Here is a 17267-nt window from a genome sequence, read left to right on the forward strand (position 1 = left end):
ATCCTAACGGCCACAGTGGCTTGCCACACCCGCAATTAAGAATCAATCAATGAGTCTGGAGTCACATGTAGGCCAGACCAGGTAAGGATGGCAGATTTCCTTCCCTAAAGGACATTAATGTACCAGATGGGGTTTTATCACAATTAACAAGGTTTCATGGACCAATGTATTACTTCCCAGCTGCCATAATGGGATTTGAACCTGTGCGCCCCAGAACATTAGCCTGGACCTCTGGATTACTAGTCCAGTGACATTACCACTGTGCCACCATTTCCCTTGTTGTAAGTTTAATGAGATAAAGACACCATGGTGACATTAAGTAAACAATTAGGCACAGAGCCATATTAGAAGATATTGGAAGATGGCCAGAAGATTGGGCAAAGAGGATTTTAAGAAATGTCTGAAAGGAATGGGGCGGAACAGTGGCACAGTGGTTGGCACTGCTGCCTCACAGCGTCAGGGACCCGGGTACGCTTCCAACCTTGGTTGACTATCTGTTATGGAGTTTGCACATTCTCCCCGTGTGTGCGTGGGTTTCCTCCGGGTGCTCCGGTTTCCTCCCACAGTCCAAAGATGTACAGGTTAGGTGGATTGGCCATGCTAAATTGCCCTTAGTGTCCAAAACAGCGTAGATTATAGGGTTGTGGGGATGCAGGGGAGTGCTCTTTTGGAGGATTTGCCCAGACTCAATGGGCTGAATGGCCTCCTTCTGCACCGTAGAAATTCTATGAAAAAAAGGTGCAAATTGGAGTGATTTAGGAAGGAGTTCTAGAGTTTGAAACCTAGATCACAGAAAGCCACTAATGGGAGAGCAATTATAAATCGGGAATATGGGAGCAACACAGTGGTGTAGTGGTTAGCACTGCTGCCTCACGCTGCCGATCCCAGCCCCAGGTCACTGTCCTTGTGGAGTTTGCACATTCTCCCCAAATCTGCGTAGATCTCACTCCCAACCCAAAATGATGTGCAGAGTAGGTGGATTGGCCATGTTAAATTGCCCCTTAATTGGAAAAAAAGAAAAATAATTAAATAAATAAAAAAGCCATGATTAATGCACGCAGATATCTCAGAGGATTGTGGGGCTAGAGGAAATGACCTAGATGGTGAGGCCATGGAGGGATTTGATAACCGGGGCGAGAATTTTAAAATCAAGCATTCACTTAATGGAGAGCCAGTGTAGGTCAGGGGGCACACGGCTGATAGGCGAACAGGCCTCAGAGTAAGGAAGGACACGAGCAGCAGAGGTGGTTTGAAGTAGAGAAAATAGGTTTGGGGTTATCTTTGCCTTCGAGGATGATCCTGAAATGTTGAGCAGTTTCAGCAGACAACAGCAGGATCCAATGGTGTTTAATGTGCTCTGGCTGGATCTGATGGTGAAAGTTTAAACCAATTGTCCACCATATCCATTCAAGTCTGGATTATAATAATAATCTTTATTAGTGTCACAAGTAGGCTTACATTAACACTGCAATTAAGTTACTGTGAAATTCCTGAGTCACCACGCTCCGGCGTACTGTTCGGGTACATTGAGGGAGAATTCAGAATGTCAATTCACCTGACAAGCACACTGGGCTAAACAGCACACTGGGCTAAATCGCTGGCTTTTAAAGCAGACCAAGGCAGGCCAGCAGCGCGGGTTCAATTCCTGTACCAGCCTCCCCGAACAGGCGCCGGAATGTGGCGACTAGGGGCTTTTCACAGTAACTTCATTTGAAGCCTACTTGTGACAATAAGCGATTTTCATTCATTTCATCTTTCGGGAATTGTAGGAGAAAACCGGAGCACCCGGAGGAAACCCACGCAGACACGGGGAGAGTGTGCAGACTCAGCACAGACAGTGACCCAAGCCGGAATCGAACCTGGGACCCTGGCACTGTGAAGCAACAGTGCTAATCACCGTGCCGCATTAACAGAGTGAAGATCAGTACCAGCCTAAGGGGAAGGGTGAAAGAGAGGGTTATGATTTTATCATCATGTAATAACTGCGGCACCAAAGCTGAAGGTGTGATTGAGCAACTCAGTATCTGTGGTGATGACCGGATGGCCAAAGACTTGGCAGGTGAGATTTGCAATGTGCTGTTGTTGGTGAATAGTTTCCCCACCGTCCCATCCGCAGCCCCGAGAGACAGATAGAGAAGGGGATAGAGTCGGGATGTGAAAGGGGAGTGTGGGTGGAGAGTGATAACAAAATGATGAGATCCAGCCTTATCAGTGATCAATATGATGGGGACAGCTCTCTAAATGGAACATAATACATACTCATCAACCCTTCCTAGGAGTCATTTTCAGTGTATGAAACACTAATATTCTCACCAGTCTAACCCTCGTCACTCCTCCCTCTCCTTACAGGTAAAGTATCTTGAAACAGGATACACTCTGCATTTATTATACCTGAACGAGAACCTTGCAATGCAGGCTGTTGCTGAATTGCCTTTCTAGTTTGCAGCCTGAGGCTGTTGGGTGTTTTTCCACAGTTAACCAACTGACCAAACAACAGCTAAATTCTCCAATAGCTGGTGCTAACTTCAATGAAATAAAATGAAATGAAACTTGCTTATTGTCACAAGTAGGCTTCAAATGAAGTGACTGTGAAACGCCCCTAGTCGCCACATTCTGGCGCCTGTTCGGGGAGGCTGGTACGGGAATTAAACCGTGCTGCTGGCCTGCCTTGGTCTGCTTTCAAAGCCAGCGATTTAGCCCTGTGCTAAACAGCCCCTAATAATTTAATAATTAGATGTTAGAGACACAGTTCCACCTACACAGCCAAAATGCAATGTTGTTTATTGCATATTATCTATAAGCATAATTATATTCATAAATGTTAATGTTCCTTACCATGTATGGACAGTGGCATCCCAAAGAGAAAAAGCACAATGAGGTCTATTATTTCCATCTTTGTGAGATTTTAGCACAATAAACATCCCTGAAACGTAGAAACATAGAAAATCAATATAGCTCTGGCTTTAGATGAGCACTTGAAACGCCAGAGTGCAGAAGACTAAGGACCAAGTGCTGGCGAACTGGATTAGAATAGATAGGTGCCTGATGGCTGGCACAGACAGGATGGGCCGAAGGGCATCTTTCTGTGCTGTTAAAAATCTCAAAATCTCACCTGTGCTGCTTCGATTTCCTCCGGACTCTCCGGTTTCCTCCCACATTCAACAGATGCGGGTTAGATGGAATGACCATGCTAAATTGCCCCCGAGGGCGGGATTCTTTATCCGCGCCGGCCGGCGACCAGAAATTCCAGCCTGAGTCAACGGGCCTTTACATAGTCCCCATCCCGTCCATGGCGATCTTGTGGTGGGCACGGCCGAAGAATCCAGCCCCTAGTGTCCAAAGGTTAGGTCAGGTTATGGGGATAGGGTGGGGTAGTGGGCCTAGGTTAGTGTGCTCTTCCGGAGGGTTGGTGCAGATCGATGGGCCAAATGGCCTCCTTCTGCATTATAGGGATTCTATGATTCTACGTGTAACATACCATTTTAAAAAAAAAATTGAACATTTTTTGATAACTACAAAATGATAAAACAAGATAACAAACAAAAAATTATAATTCCCCCCCCCCCCCCTCCGTCGCCCCCAAGAGCCCTGTCCCTCCCAACTGCTGACGGTGACAAGCTCTTCAAAGTACAAAATAAGACGCTGCCATCTTTTGTAGAACCCTTCAATTGTAACCCTTATGCTGTACATTCTCAAGGTATAAAAACTCCATAAGATCCCCCAGCCATACTGAGGCGCTGGGTGGAGAAGCTGACCTCCACTCCAACAGAGCCCATTTGTGTGTGACCAGAGAGGCGAAGGCTAAGACATTCCCCCCCGCCATCCCCTTGGCTCCCGTCTGCAGCTCCGGCAGGTCTGACACCCCAAATACACACCCGAGGGACTGGGCTCCAATTCAATTGTAGAATCGCCAACATGGTGCTGAAGGAGGAGATCCAGAATCTCACCAGCTCAGGACACGCCCAGAACATATGCAATGGTTTGCCTGACCCCCTCCTCCAACAGCACTCACACTAATCCTCCACTCCCTCAAACAGCCACTTCAGCCTAGACCTTGTTAAATGTGCCTGGTGTACCACCTTTAACTGCATAAGTCCAAAGTCTCACACAAAGTAGTGGCGTTCACCCTTTGGAGGGATTCACACCACACCCCCACCGCCAATTACACCCCAACTCCTCCCACTTGGCCTTAATCCCCTTAAGGGATGCTGTAGAATGTTTGAGGTGAGGGATGACGTCAGTGTCCCTGCTGATTTCATATATGGGAAGTGCACCCATCTCCAGCTCCTCAGAAACCGTGTTAGGGAACTGGAGCTGGATGAACTTCGGATCATTCGGGAGGCAGAGGTGGTCATAGATAGAAGCTTCAGGGATGTAGTTACTCCAAAGAATAAAGATAGATGGGTGACGGTGAGAGGGGCTGGGAGGAAGCAGTCAGTACAGGGATCCCCTGTGGTCGTTCCCCTTAGTAACAAGTATACCGCTTTGGATACTGTTGGGGGGGGGGGGGCTTACCAGGGGTAAGCCATGGGGTACAGGTCTCTGGCACAGAGTCTGTCCCTGTTGCTCAGAAGGGAAGGGGGGAGAGGAGTAGAGCATTAGTCATTGGAGACTCCATAGTTAGGGGGATAGATAGGAGATTCTGTGGGAACGAGAGAGACTCACGGTTGGTGTGTTGCCTCCCAGATGCCAGGGATCGTGATGTCTCGGATCGTGTTTTCAGGATCCTTAAGGGGGAGGGGGAGCAGCCCCAAATCGTGGTCCACATAGGTACCAACGACATAGGTAGGAAAAGGGATAGGGATGTAAGGCAGGAATTCAGGGAGCTAGGGTGGAAACTTAGATCTAGGACAAACAGAGTTATTATCTCTGGGTTGTTACCCATGCCAACGAGACGAGGAATAGGGAGAGAGGAGTTGAACACGTAGCTACAGGGATGGTGCAGGAGGGAGGGTCTCAGATTTCTGGATAATTGGGGCTCATTCTGGCGTCAGTGGGACCTCTACAAATGAGATGGTCTACACCTGGACCAGAGGGGTACCAATATCCTGGGGGGGAAATTTGCTAATGCTCTTCGGGAGGGTTTCAACTAGTTCAGCAGGGGATTGGGAACCTGAATTGTAGCTCCAGTATACAGGAGGTTGAGAGTAGTGAGATCATGAGTAAGGTTTCAAAGTTGCAGGAGTGTACCGGCAGGCAGGAAGGTGGTTTAAAGTGTGTCTTCTTCAATGCCAGGAGCATCCGGAATAAGGTGGGTGAACTTGCGGCATGGGTTGGTACCTGGGACTTCGATGTTGTGGCCATTTCCGAGACATGGATAGAGCAGGGACAGGAATGGTTGTTGCAGGTGCCGGGGTTTAGATATTTCAGTAAGCTCAGGGAAGGGGAGGGGTGGCATTGTTAGTCAAGGACAGTATTACGGTGGTAGAAAGGACGTTTGATGAGGACTCGTCTACTGAGGTAGTATGGGCTGAGGTTAGAAACAGGAAAGGAGAGGTCACCCTGTTAGGGGTTTTCTATAGGCCTCCGAAAAGTTCCAGAGATGTAGAGGAAAGGATTGCAAAGATGATTCTGGATAGGAGCGAAAGTAACTGGGTAGTTGTTATGGGGGACTTTAATTTCCCAAATATTGACTGGGAACGCTATAGTTCGAGTACTTGAGATGGGTCCGTTTTTGTCCAATGTGTGCAGGAGGGTTTCCTGACACAGTATGTAGATAGGCCAACGAGAGGCGAGGCCATATTGGATTTGGTACTGGGTAATGAACCAGGACAGGTGTTAGATTTGGATGTCGGTGAGCACTTTGGTGATAGTGACCACAATTCGATTACGTTTACTTTAGTGATGGAAAGGGATAGGTATATACCGCAGGGCAAGAGTTATATCTGGGGGAAAGGCAATTATGATGCGATGAGGCAAGGCTTAGGATGCATCGGATGGAGAGGAAAACTGCAGGGGATGGGCACAATGGAAATGTGGAGCTTGTTCGAGGAACAGCTACTGCGTGTCCTTGATAAGTATGTACCTGTCAGGCAGGGAGGAAGTGGTCGAGCGAGGGAACCATGGATTACTAAAGCAGTCGAAACACTTGTCAAGAGGAAGAAGGAGGCTTATGTAAAGATGAGATGTGAGGGTTCAGTTAGGGAACCTTCAGTTAGAGAGATAGGATGTATAATCATCTGGAAAGGAATAATTTGATTAGATATAGTCAACACTGTTTTGTGAAGGGCAGGTCGTGCCTCACAAACCTTATTGAGTTCTTTGAGAAGGTGACCAAACAGGTGGATGAGGGTAAAGTAGTTGATGTGGTGTATATGGATTTCAGTAAAGCGTTTGATAAGGTTCCCCACAGTAGGCTACTGCAGAAAATACGGAGGCATGGGATTCAGGGTCATTTAGCAGTTTGGATCAGAAATTGGCTAGCTGGAAGAAGACAAAGGGAGGTGGTTGATGTCCAGTGGTGTACCACAAGGATCTGTTTTGGGGCCACTGCTGTTTGTCAGTTTTATAAATGACCTGGAGGAGCGTAGAAGGATGGGTGAGTAAATTTGCAGATGACACTAAACTCGGTGGAGTTGTGGACAGTGCGGAAGGATGTTACAAGTTACAGAGGGACATAGATAAGCTGCAGCGCTGGGCTGAGAGGTGGCAAATGGAGTTTAATGAAGAAAAGTGTGAGGTGATTCATTTTGGAAGGAATAACAGGAAGACAGAGTACTGGGCTAATGGTAAGATTCTTGGTAGTGTGGATGAGCAGAGAGATCTCGGTGTCCATGTACATAGATCCCTGAAAGTTGCCACCCAGGTTGAGAGGGTTGTTAAGAAGGCGTATGGTGTGTTAGCTTTTATTGGTAGAGGGATTGAGTTTCGGAGCCATGAGGTCATGTTGCAGCTGTACAAAACTCTGGTGCGGCCGCATTTGGAGTATTGCGTGCAATTCTGGTCGCAGCATTATAGGAAGGATATGGAAGCATTGGAAAGGGTGCAGAGGAGATTTACCAGAATGTTGCCTGGTATGGAGGGAAGATCTTATGAGGGAAGGCTGAGGGAATTGAGGCTGTTTTCGTTAGAGAGAAGAAGGTGAAGAGGTGACTTAATGGAGGCATACAAGATGATCAGAGGATTAGATAGGGTGGACAGCGAGAGCCTTTTTCTCGGATGGTGATGTCTAGCATGAGGGGACATAGCTTTAAATTGAGGGGAGATAGAGGGGAGTCACAGGTAGGTTCTTTACTCAGAGAGTAGTAAGGGTGTGGAATGCCCTGCCTGCAACAGTAGTGGACTCGCCAACACTAAGGGCATTCAAATGGTCATTGGATAGACATATGGACGATAAGGGAATAGTGTAGAGGGGCTTTAGAGTGGTTTCACAGGTCGGCGCAACATTGAGGGCCGAAGGGCCTGTACTGCGCTGTAACGTTCTATGTTCTATGTATCCTCCGCCAGGATCCTCCCGGAAAGTCCCGACGTACTCCCTTCCTCCGTCCCCTCAAGTATCTGGACCCTTTCCAACAGCGGCAATAGTGGCACTACCGGCAAAGACGGGAAGACCATCCTCGCAAAGTCCCGACACTCCTATCACCACCATAGAATTTACAGTGCAGAAGGAAGCCATTCAGCCCATCGAGTCTGCACTGGCCCTTACACCCTACTGAAGCCCATGTATCTACCTTATCCCCGTAACTTAACATTTGTTTTTTTGGATGCTCCCACCCCCACACCAATCTCCAAAAACTAGCGCACACCTAAGATGCCACCCACCCCCCACACCTTCGAATGGGACAAAACACAGATCCCAGTCACTGTCAGCCTTCCCACCCCCTCCCCTTCCCCAGAAAGCCCCCAACCACTTCCTTTCAAACAGCACCTTTCTCTGCTAACCCATCCCCCCACCATTAACACCACCTCGGCATGTTGAAACCCACCTGAACAGGTTCAACTGGCTGCATCCCCTCTCCCCACCCCATTTACTAGCGAATGGCAGTTTGCTCACAAGGTCGCTCCCGTAACCTCCACTCCCGCCAAAGCCCCCCTCCCCCAAATTTACAACAAAGGAAAAACAAATGCTTCACACCCACTCCATCCACCTCAAAGTAATGAAACAACTCCGACCCCCACACCACCCCAGCAACTGCTAATCCCCTTTCCGCTTCCAGACATCCTCACAAACCCATGGAACCTCAAAGAAAGGAGAGAAATAACCAAAGCAAAAAGAACAAACCCCAAACATATTTTGAATTGATAATAACTATGTACAAAGAGAATAAGGGACACCAGAAACAATATCCCCCTATTACAACAATATCCCCAAACACACCCATCCCGAACAACAGTCCCTCTTCCACCATCCATAGCATCCCAACAGGACAGGAGGCCATTCAGCCCATTGAGTCTGCACCGACCCTCTGAAAGAACACTTCACCTCAGCCCACTTCCCCACCCTATTCCAGTAACCCCTTAACCTAATCTACACATCCCTGAACACTACGGGGCAATTTATCATGGCCAATCCACCTAACCTGCACATCTTTGGACTGTGGGAGGAAACCGGAGCACCCGGAGGAAACCCACGATGACATGGGGAGAAAGAGCAAACACCACAGAGTGACCCAAGGCCGGAATTTAACCCAGATCCCTGGTGCTGTGAGCAGCAGTGCTAACCACTATGCCACCATGCCGCCCCTAAAGGAAATTTGTGAAGCAGATGGGTTTTTAACAACAATGGGCCATTCTAGATATTTAATCAAATGTCACCATTTGCCATGTGGGATTTGAACCTGGGTCCCCAGAGCTTGCATTGGGTGTCTGGATTATTAGTTTAGTCACAATACCACTGCCTCCCTAGTTCAGTCCAAAGCCTTCAGCTTTCACGACGCCTCAGCCCCTTGCGCCATCTGAAAGAAGTGATCCCGGAGTTCTGTGTGACCCTCAGCTTTGCCAGGCAGACCACTCCGCTCTTATAAAGTGCTGCCTTCTCGCCAGCTCCACCCTAACATCTTGGTCTTCAAATACCACTGCCTTCCCACCTCACTTCCCGATTCTGCTTGGCCCATTTCAGAGCCTTCTCCTTCATCTGGTAGCTGTGAAAACAGACTCATCAGACTTTTGGTGGCTCATTTGACCATGGATTCGGCCGGAGCGACCGATGGGCTCTATCCACCTCGAAGAGGGGCATCGTCCTCCACCCCGATCAGTTTCGCAAACATCATCAAAAAGACAGAGGGAGGCTCAGGCACTCCACCCCCTCAGGCAGCCCCACGATCCTTAGGTTCCACCGCCATGATCTATTTTCCTCGACCTTTGCGGTGAGGCCCTTATTCCTGTCCTCCACCCTCACTAGCTCTACTTCCAGCAAGGCAATCTGGTCACTGTGCCTTGACAGTGCTTCTTCCACCCCCTTCAACACCTCATGAGGCTCCCGCACCATCTTCAACCTCCTTCCAAGTGCCTCCTTTATCGGGGCCAGTGAGTCTTCCACCGACTGCGTGAGAGTCTCCAGCATTTCCCTCCCATGCCTTTCAAAGTGTTTGCTGAACTGCCATAAGACCATAAGACATAGGAGCGGAAGTAAGGCCATTCGGCCCATCGAGTCCACTCCACCATTCAATCATGGCTGATTTCAACTCCATTTACCCCCTCTCTCTCCATAGCCCTTAATTCCTCGAGAAATCAAGAATTTATCAACTTCTGTCTTAAAGACACTCAACTTCCCGGCCTCCACCGCCCTCTGTGGCAATGAATTCCACAGACCCACCACTCTCTGGCTGAAGAAATTTCTCCTCATTTCTGTTCTAAAGTGACTCCCTTTTATTCTAAGGCTGTGCCCCCGGGTCCTAGTCTCCCCTGCTAATGGAAACAACTTCCCTACATCCACCCTATCTAAGCCATTCATTATCTTGTAAGTTTCTATTAGATCTCCCCTCAACCTCCTAAACTCCAATGAATATAATCCCAGGATCCATTCAAATTCAGCCACCAGTCACCTCTGCCAACGTATCCACTGTGTTAGGAGCAGCCCCAACCAGTCAGCTTGCCCCTGCCATCTTCCCTCCCAATGCACTCCGCACTGAGCTCGACTCTGCCGGTGGGCTAGCGTTCACGCCTTTCTTCCTAATAGTCTTTCTTTGGATCTTAGACATCTTTTAACAACCAAATCTCAATTGGGACGAGTTTGTGTCCAAATTCTTCCCCAAAGATCAGGTGAAAAGGGCCAAAGGCTGAGGACTCTGGCGGGAGATATCCAACGTGCAACCTCCTCCTACATGATGCCACCGGAAGTCCGGAACATATCATTGTTAAACAGGCTTTGTGTCACTTCTACCAAGTGTCTGGTGACATGTAAAACAAATGTAACCATTTTATGACCAAATGTATGAATGTATTCAATAATTCTGAAAACATTCTCCAGATTGATAGAATTCTGTTTTCACCTTGCTGGCTTTATGATTCTTGGATATATTTTGTCACACGAGAAATATGTTTTAAAAAAATTAACAGCACAAGGATATAAGAAGCTGAGGTGAACGAACGCCTCAAGAGATGTCACGTCAACTTGAGCAAACGTTTGTTCAAAGTGAGAGGTTTTCAGAACCATAGGTAAGAGTAACTGCTCTTAACATCAAGGCAACATTTGACTGAGTATGGCATCAATGAACCCTCGCTAAACTGAAGTCAATGGGAATCTGGGCAGCACGGTAGCATTGTGGATAGCACAATTGCTTCACAGCTCCAGGGTGCCAGGTTCGATTCCGGCTTGGGTCACTGTCTGTGCGGAGTCTGCACATCCTCCCCGTGTGTGCGTGGGTTTCCTCCGGGTGCTCCGGTTTCCTCCCACAGTCCAAAGATGTGCAGGTTAGGTGGATTGGCCATGATAAATTGCCCTTAGTGTCCAAAATTGCCCTTAGTGTTAGGTGAGGTTACTGGGTTAGGGTGGAGGTGTTGACCTTGGGTAGGGTGCTCTTTCCAAGAGCCGGTGCAGACTCGATGGGCCGAATGGCCTCCTTCTGCACTGTAAATTCTATGATGAAATATTCCACTGGATGGAGATATAGCGAAAAAAAAGAAAGGTGGTCATGTTTTGGGAGGTGAATCAACAGGTGTTTTTCAGGGTAGTGTCCTAGGCCCAACCATCTTCAGCTGCTTCATTTATGACCTCCTTTCCATCATAAGTTCAGAAGTCGGATATTCGCAGATGACTATGCAAGTTCAGCAACATTCACAACGCCTCAAAAAAGGAAGCAGTCCATGTTTAAATGCAACAAGCCCTGGACAATCTCCAGGCCCGGGGCTGACAAGTAGCAAGTTACGTCACACAAGTACCAGGCAACGACCATCTCCAACAAGAGAGGATCTAACCATCACCCTTGACATTCAATGGCATTACCATCGCTGAATCTCCCACAATTAACATCCTGTGGTTACCATTGATCAGAAATTAGAACATAGAACATTACAGCGCAGTATAATCCCTTCGGCCCTCGATGTTGCGCCGACCTGTGAAACCACTCTAAAGCCCATCTACACTATTCCCTTATCGTCCATATGTCTATCCAATGACCATTTGAATGTCCTTAGTGTTGGCAAGTCCACTACTGTTGCAGGCAGGGCATTCCACGCCCTTACTACTCTCTGAGTAAAGAACCTACCTCTGACATCTGTCCTATATCTATCTCCCCTCAATTTAAAACTATGTCCCCTCGTGCAAGACATCACCATCTGAGGAAAAAGGCCCTCGCTGTCCACCCTATCCAATCCTCTGATCATCTTGTATGCCTCAATTAAGTCACCTCTTAACCTTCTTCTCTCTAACGAAAACAGCCTCAAGTCCCTCAGCCTTTCCTCATAAGATCTTCCCTCCATACCAGGCAACATTCTGGTAAATCTCCTCTGCACCCTTTCCAATGCTTCCACATCCTTCCTATAATGCGGCGACCAGAATTGCAAGCAATACTCCAAATGCGGCCGCACCAGAGTTTTGTACAGCTGCAACATGACCTCAAGGCTCCGAAACTCAATCCCTCTACCAATAAAAGCTAACACACCGTACGCCCTCTGAACACCCCTCTCAACCTGGGTGGCAACTCCCACATCAACTGCTTTACCCTCATCCACCTGTTTGGTCACTTTATCAAAGAACTCAATAAGGTTTGTGAGGCACGACCTACCCTTCACAAAACCGTGTTGACTATCTCTAATCAAATTATTCCTTTCCAGATGATTATACATCCTATCTCTTATAAACCTTTCCAAGATTTTGTTCACAACAGAAGTAAGACTCACTGGTCTATAGTTACCGGGGTTCTCTACTCCCCTTCTTGAACAAGGGGACAACATTTGCTATCCTCCAGTCTTCTGGCACTATTCCTGTAGACAAAGATGACTTAAAGATCAAAGCCAAAGGCTCAGCAATCTCCTCCCTAGCTTCCCAGAGAATCCTAGGATAAATCCCATCCGGCCCAGGGGACTTATCTATTTTCACACTTTCCAGAATTGCTAACACTTCCTCCTTATTAAACTCAAGCCCTTCTAGTCTAGTAGCCTGAATCTCAGTATTCTCCTCGACAACGTTGTCTTTTTCCTGTGTGAATACTGACGAAAAATATTCATTTAGCACCTCTCCTATCTCCTCGGACTCCAAGCACAACTTCCCACTACTGTCCTTGACTGGCCCTACTCTTACCCTAGTCATTCGTTTATTCCTGAATTTGAAATTGAGCTTGACTAGCCACATCAACACTGAACATAGAATTAGAATTTATTTACAATGAAGGCCATTCGGCCCATCGAGTCTGCACCAGCCCTTGGAAAGAGCACCCCGCTTAAGCCCCACACCTCCACCCTATCCCCGTAACCCAACCTAACCTTTTTTGGACACTAAGGGCAATTTAGCATGGCCAACCCACCTAACCCGCACATCTTTGGACTGTGGGAGGAAACCGGAGCACCCGGAGGAAACCCACGCACACACGGGGAGAACATGCAGTCTCCGCACAGACAGTGACCCAAGTCAGGAATCGAACCTGGGACCTTGGCGCTGTGAAGCAACCATGCTAACCACTGTGCTACCGTGCGCCCAAAGACTGGTCAAAGACTAGGAATCCTACAGCAAGTAATTCCATCTGCTGACCCTCCAAAGCCTGTCCACCATCTACAAGGCACAAGTCAGGAGTGTAATGGAATACTCTCCACTTGCCTGGATGAGTGCAGCTCCAATAACATTCAAGAAGCTCAACACCATCCAGGAAAAAGCAGCACTGATTGCTCCTCCTTCCACAAACATTCAAACCGTCCACCACCAGCAGCACGGTAGCATTGTGGATAGCACAATTGCTTCACAGCTCCAGGGTCCCAGGTTCGATTCCGGCTTGGGTCACGGTCTGGGTCGCACTGTCTGTGCGGAGTCTGCACATCCTCCCAGTGTGTGCGTGGGTTTCCTCCGGGTGCTCCGGTTTCCTCCCACAGTTCAAAGATGTGCAGGTTAGGTGGATTGGCCAGGATAAATTGCCCTTAGTGTCCAAAATTGCCCTTAGTGTTGGATGGGGTTACTGGGTTATGGGGTAGGGTGGAGGTGTTGACCTTGGGTAGGGTGCTCTTTCCAAGAGTCGGTGCAAACTCGATGGGCCGAATGGCCTCCTTCTGCACTGTAAATTCTATGATCTATGACCAACAAACAGTGTCAGCCGTGTGTACCATCTACAAGATGCAGTGCAGTGACTCACCAAGGTCCTTAGACAGCATATTCCAATCACACGGCCATTACCAGTTAGAAGGACAGCAGATACCTGGGAACCCCACGACCTGGAGGTTCCCCTCCAAGCCACTCACTACCCGACTCTGAAATATATCGCCGCTCCTTCACCGCCGCGGAGTAAAAATCCTGGAATTCCCTCTCTCACAGCATGGTGGGTGTACCTACACCTCAGGTGCTGCAGCGGCTTCAAGAAGACAGCTCACCACCACCTTCTGAAGGGCAACTAGGGTTGGGCATAAATGCTGGTCTACCCAGCCCACATCCCGGAAATAAATATTTTTTAATATGGAAGAAGAAGAATCGGAGGTTTTAGCACAAGAGAAACTCTGAAATTAAAGATTTGTTTCCAGAAAGGAGGCGCCACAACTACCGACAGGGTTGGGTTATTAGAAATAGAAATGTGTCAAGTTTAATGGAATGACCGTCACAAGACTCTGTTCCTCCTTTTCATCTCCGTCTCTCTCTCTGGTCGCGGGTTTGACTCTGACGGTTTCAGGTTGGAAATCTCCTCTGGCTCCCGCTCCCTTCTCCTGAGAGGAGCCACTTCCTCTCTCCAGCACTGCACAGTTTGGAAAGTTTCTCCCTGGACAACCTGCAGCCGCTCCCACTTCAATTCCTTCCATTTGATCGGCACCTTTCAGCCTGAATAAAAAACACCCAATCCCACAGGAAATAAACCCTCCCCAAAATAAAGATTTGGGACTCACCTCGGACTTTCCCACAACCTGATCCAAGACTTTCCGCCTTTTCCCAACAGATCTGTGAAGAGGAAAAATGTTCCCGACAACAGCTCGTCCCGCCCTGGAAACTTTCACTTTCGCTTTTCACTGACTTCCTGAATTGAGGGATGGGTCCTGGTTTGGACCCAGTCTGTAATCGCACATCAATCACTATTTCATAATAATCCCCGGACTATTCACTCTGTGTCGCCTCAAAACAAGGATTTCATTCGCAAAGTGAAGGTTGTTGAATATATTTCACGGCGGCACCATCATTATTTTCGGGGCTATTTGAATTCCACACTTTGCACTGAGATCTGGATTGGGTAAGAGGCTGAGAAGCAGGTGTGCAGAATTCCAGAACATTCTCCCTCAATCACTGACCCTGCCTCACAATCTCACAGCCTCACAATCTCACAGCCTCACAACACTGTGTGAAGAATTGGTTTATTTTGTTTGATTCTAAGGGCTCGATTCAGCAAACTCAAAGTCTGTTTTGGGCGTGTTTGCCGAGGAGTTTCGCGGTGGCTGCGTTGGCGAGATCGTGGCCAGGATTCAACCGCACTTTGTGCCAAAAATGAGCCCCCACGAGATTCTCAACATTACTGGCTCCCTCGCCCGATTCACCCGACTGGTACTCAGCGGCTTGCCGCTAACAGGGGCGGGGCTGCTTTTAAACGCCCCCTCACCATTCACTCCCAGTCACACACAGCATGGCAGCGCACAGACCTGCGCCTCACTTTGGGGATGCTGACCTCCTGAGGCTTCTCGACCCTGTGGATGAGAGGCGGGGCACCCTATTCCCCCAAGGGGGGTCAGAGAGCTGCAGCAGGGTCAGCAGTGCCGTCTGGGAGGCAGCGGCTGTCATTGTGGGCAGCATGACCAGGAGGACCCACGTCCAATATCAGAAGACCAACGATCTCCAACGAGCTGCAAGGGGAAGTTACCACATCGCTCCTGGCATTGGTTCATCCTGGCACACCTCAAATTCCCAAACTCCCCCCCAATCGACTGGCTGACACCATACACCCTCCTCACATCCAATCTCTGTGCTTCCTCAGAACCCCCGGCACCCACCAACAAAACCTCTTCATTGCCACGTCCAGTGCCCACACATGCCACCTGCTATAGACCCCCCGATCCATCTAGTGTGTGGTTCACATTGCCCTCTCGTTGTCTCCGCAGGAGAAGAGAGACTATAATTAATGGGAAAGGGCCAAGACAGGGGGGAGGAATCCCAGAAATTCGAGTCCTCACCCCCCCTGAAGAACAGGCGGTGGAAATCGCAGGGTTACCCGAGGAGAGAACAGTCACTGACAGCTAGGTCGGCCTGCCCCAGAGAGGCTGCCTCTGCACCCATATGGCCTGTCTCAAGTGAGTTGTTCCTGTCAGACAAAATGATCCTTCTCACTGACCACATGTACATTGTCTCGCACGATCACCATCTGATGAGGCCGGGTCATCCGGAGTTGTATCCCCCTCCGCCACCCAAGAGAACACCTCGGAGGAGAGCTCCGAGGAGAGCATCGGCGAGGCGTCACAGCTATCACCCCACCTCCCCCAGCGCAGAGACACACACCTCCGTGGGCGACATTCGTGGACAGGCTTCTGAGGCACAATCTGGTGAGCACCACACAGTTGCTGATGGACATCAGGTGGAGGCAAGAACATCCAAGGCAGACAGCAGTCAGAGGTCTGCTGGATGCCGGGACACAGCTGTCTCCCAGCCAGATGTTGAGCCTCTGGACCAGCTTCTCCCAGAGCTGATGCAGATGATAGGTCACGGCTGAGATTCAGGAGGGGGCGGCAGCGACATTCCGGCAACTGCAAGGCCGATTGGAGGAGTCCCAAAGGCTTCAGGCACAGGAGATGATGCTGACTGCACTGTGGCCAACACTGCTCGGGCAGCAACCACAGCGGAAAACCTACAGCACGACGTCCGAGTCTTGATTGGTGGGTCCGAGGAATGGCTCAGCCCGTGACGGCCATAGCTGAGAACTTCAAAAAAATGTCCCAGTCACCGAGGGGGGTGTCCCAGACAGATGGTCATTGCTAAGGCTCTGCAGAGCAGGGCCCAGTCACTGAGGGGTGTGTCCCAGACAGATGGCCATTGCTGAGGCTCTGCAGAGCAGGGCCCAGTCACTGAGGGGTGTGTCCCAGACAGATGGCCATTGCTAAGGCTCTGCAGAGCAGGGCCCAGTCACTGAGGGGTGTGTCCCAGACAGATGGCCATTGCTAAGGCTCTGCAGAGCAGGGCCCAGTCACTGAGGGGTGTGTCCCAGACAGATGGTCATTGCTGAGGCTCTGCAGAGCAGGGCCCAGTCACTGAGGGGTGTGTCCCAGACAGATGGTCAGTCCTGAGGCTCTGCAGAGCAGGGCCCAGTCACTGAGGGGTGTGTCCCAGACAGATGGTCAGTCCTGAGGCTCTGCAGAGCAAGGCCCAGTCACTGAGGAGCATCGCTCAGGGCCTCAACACCATGGTGCAGGTAATGGGAAACTCCAGGACTGGACGTGCCAGATGACTCAGAGGCCTCTGCAGCTCACTCCAGTTGCCCTTCCATTCCATAGAGTCCCCGAGGGCCCAAGTGGACCCTCAGGGAGGAGCGCTGGAGGCCAACCTGGGGCCTGACTACGGCAGTCTCCATTTCTACCGACTCACGCCCCCCCCCCCCCCCCCCTCCTGACACCGGTGCATCCCAAGAGCAGTGGGCAGAACAGGGTGGCACAGCCATGCCAGTGACACCGGTAAGTTGGCCAGGGCCCCCTGGTTCCAGGCCCTCCAGAGGGTATCTGCCAAG

The 17267-nt window shown here is 49.5% G+C and overlaps 1 protein-coding gene across 1 annotated transcript in view; it reads right to left on the reverse strand.

Moving 5' to 3' along the window:
- Positions 1-14849, reverse strand: part of LOC140390472 (butyrophilin subfamily 1 member A1-like) — a 103371-nt gene extending 88522 nt beyond the window's left edge. Inside the window, exons 1-2 of the mRNA XM_072475626.1 lie at positions 14458-14849; positions 2836-2923 (exon numbers count right to left, since the gene is read on the reverse strand). Of these exons, the coding sequence (XP_072331727.1) occupies positions 2836-2893 (58 nt within the window). The 5' untranslated portion in view covers positions 2894-2923; positions 14458-14849. The remainder of the gene's footprint in view (positions 1-2835; positions 2924-14457) is intronic.
- Between the last annotated feature and the right edge of the window lie 2418 nt (positions 14850-17267).

The sequence above is a fragment of the Scyliorhinus torazame genome, chromosome 14 (genome assembly GCF_047496885.1).
Source record: "Scyliorhinus torazame isolate Kashiwa2021f chromosome 14, sScyTor2.1, whole genome shotgun sequence".
NCBI classification, from domain to species: domain Eukaryota; kingdom Metazoa; phylum Chordata; class Chondrichthyes; order Carcharhiniformes; family Scyliorhinidae; genus Scyliorhinus; species Scyliorhinus torazame.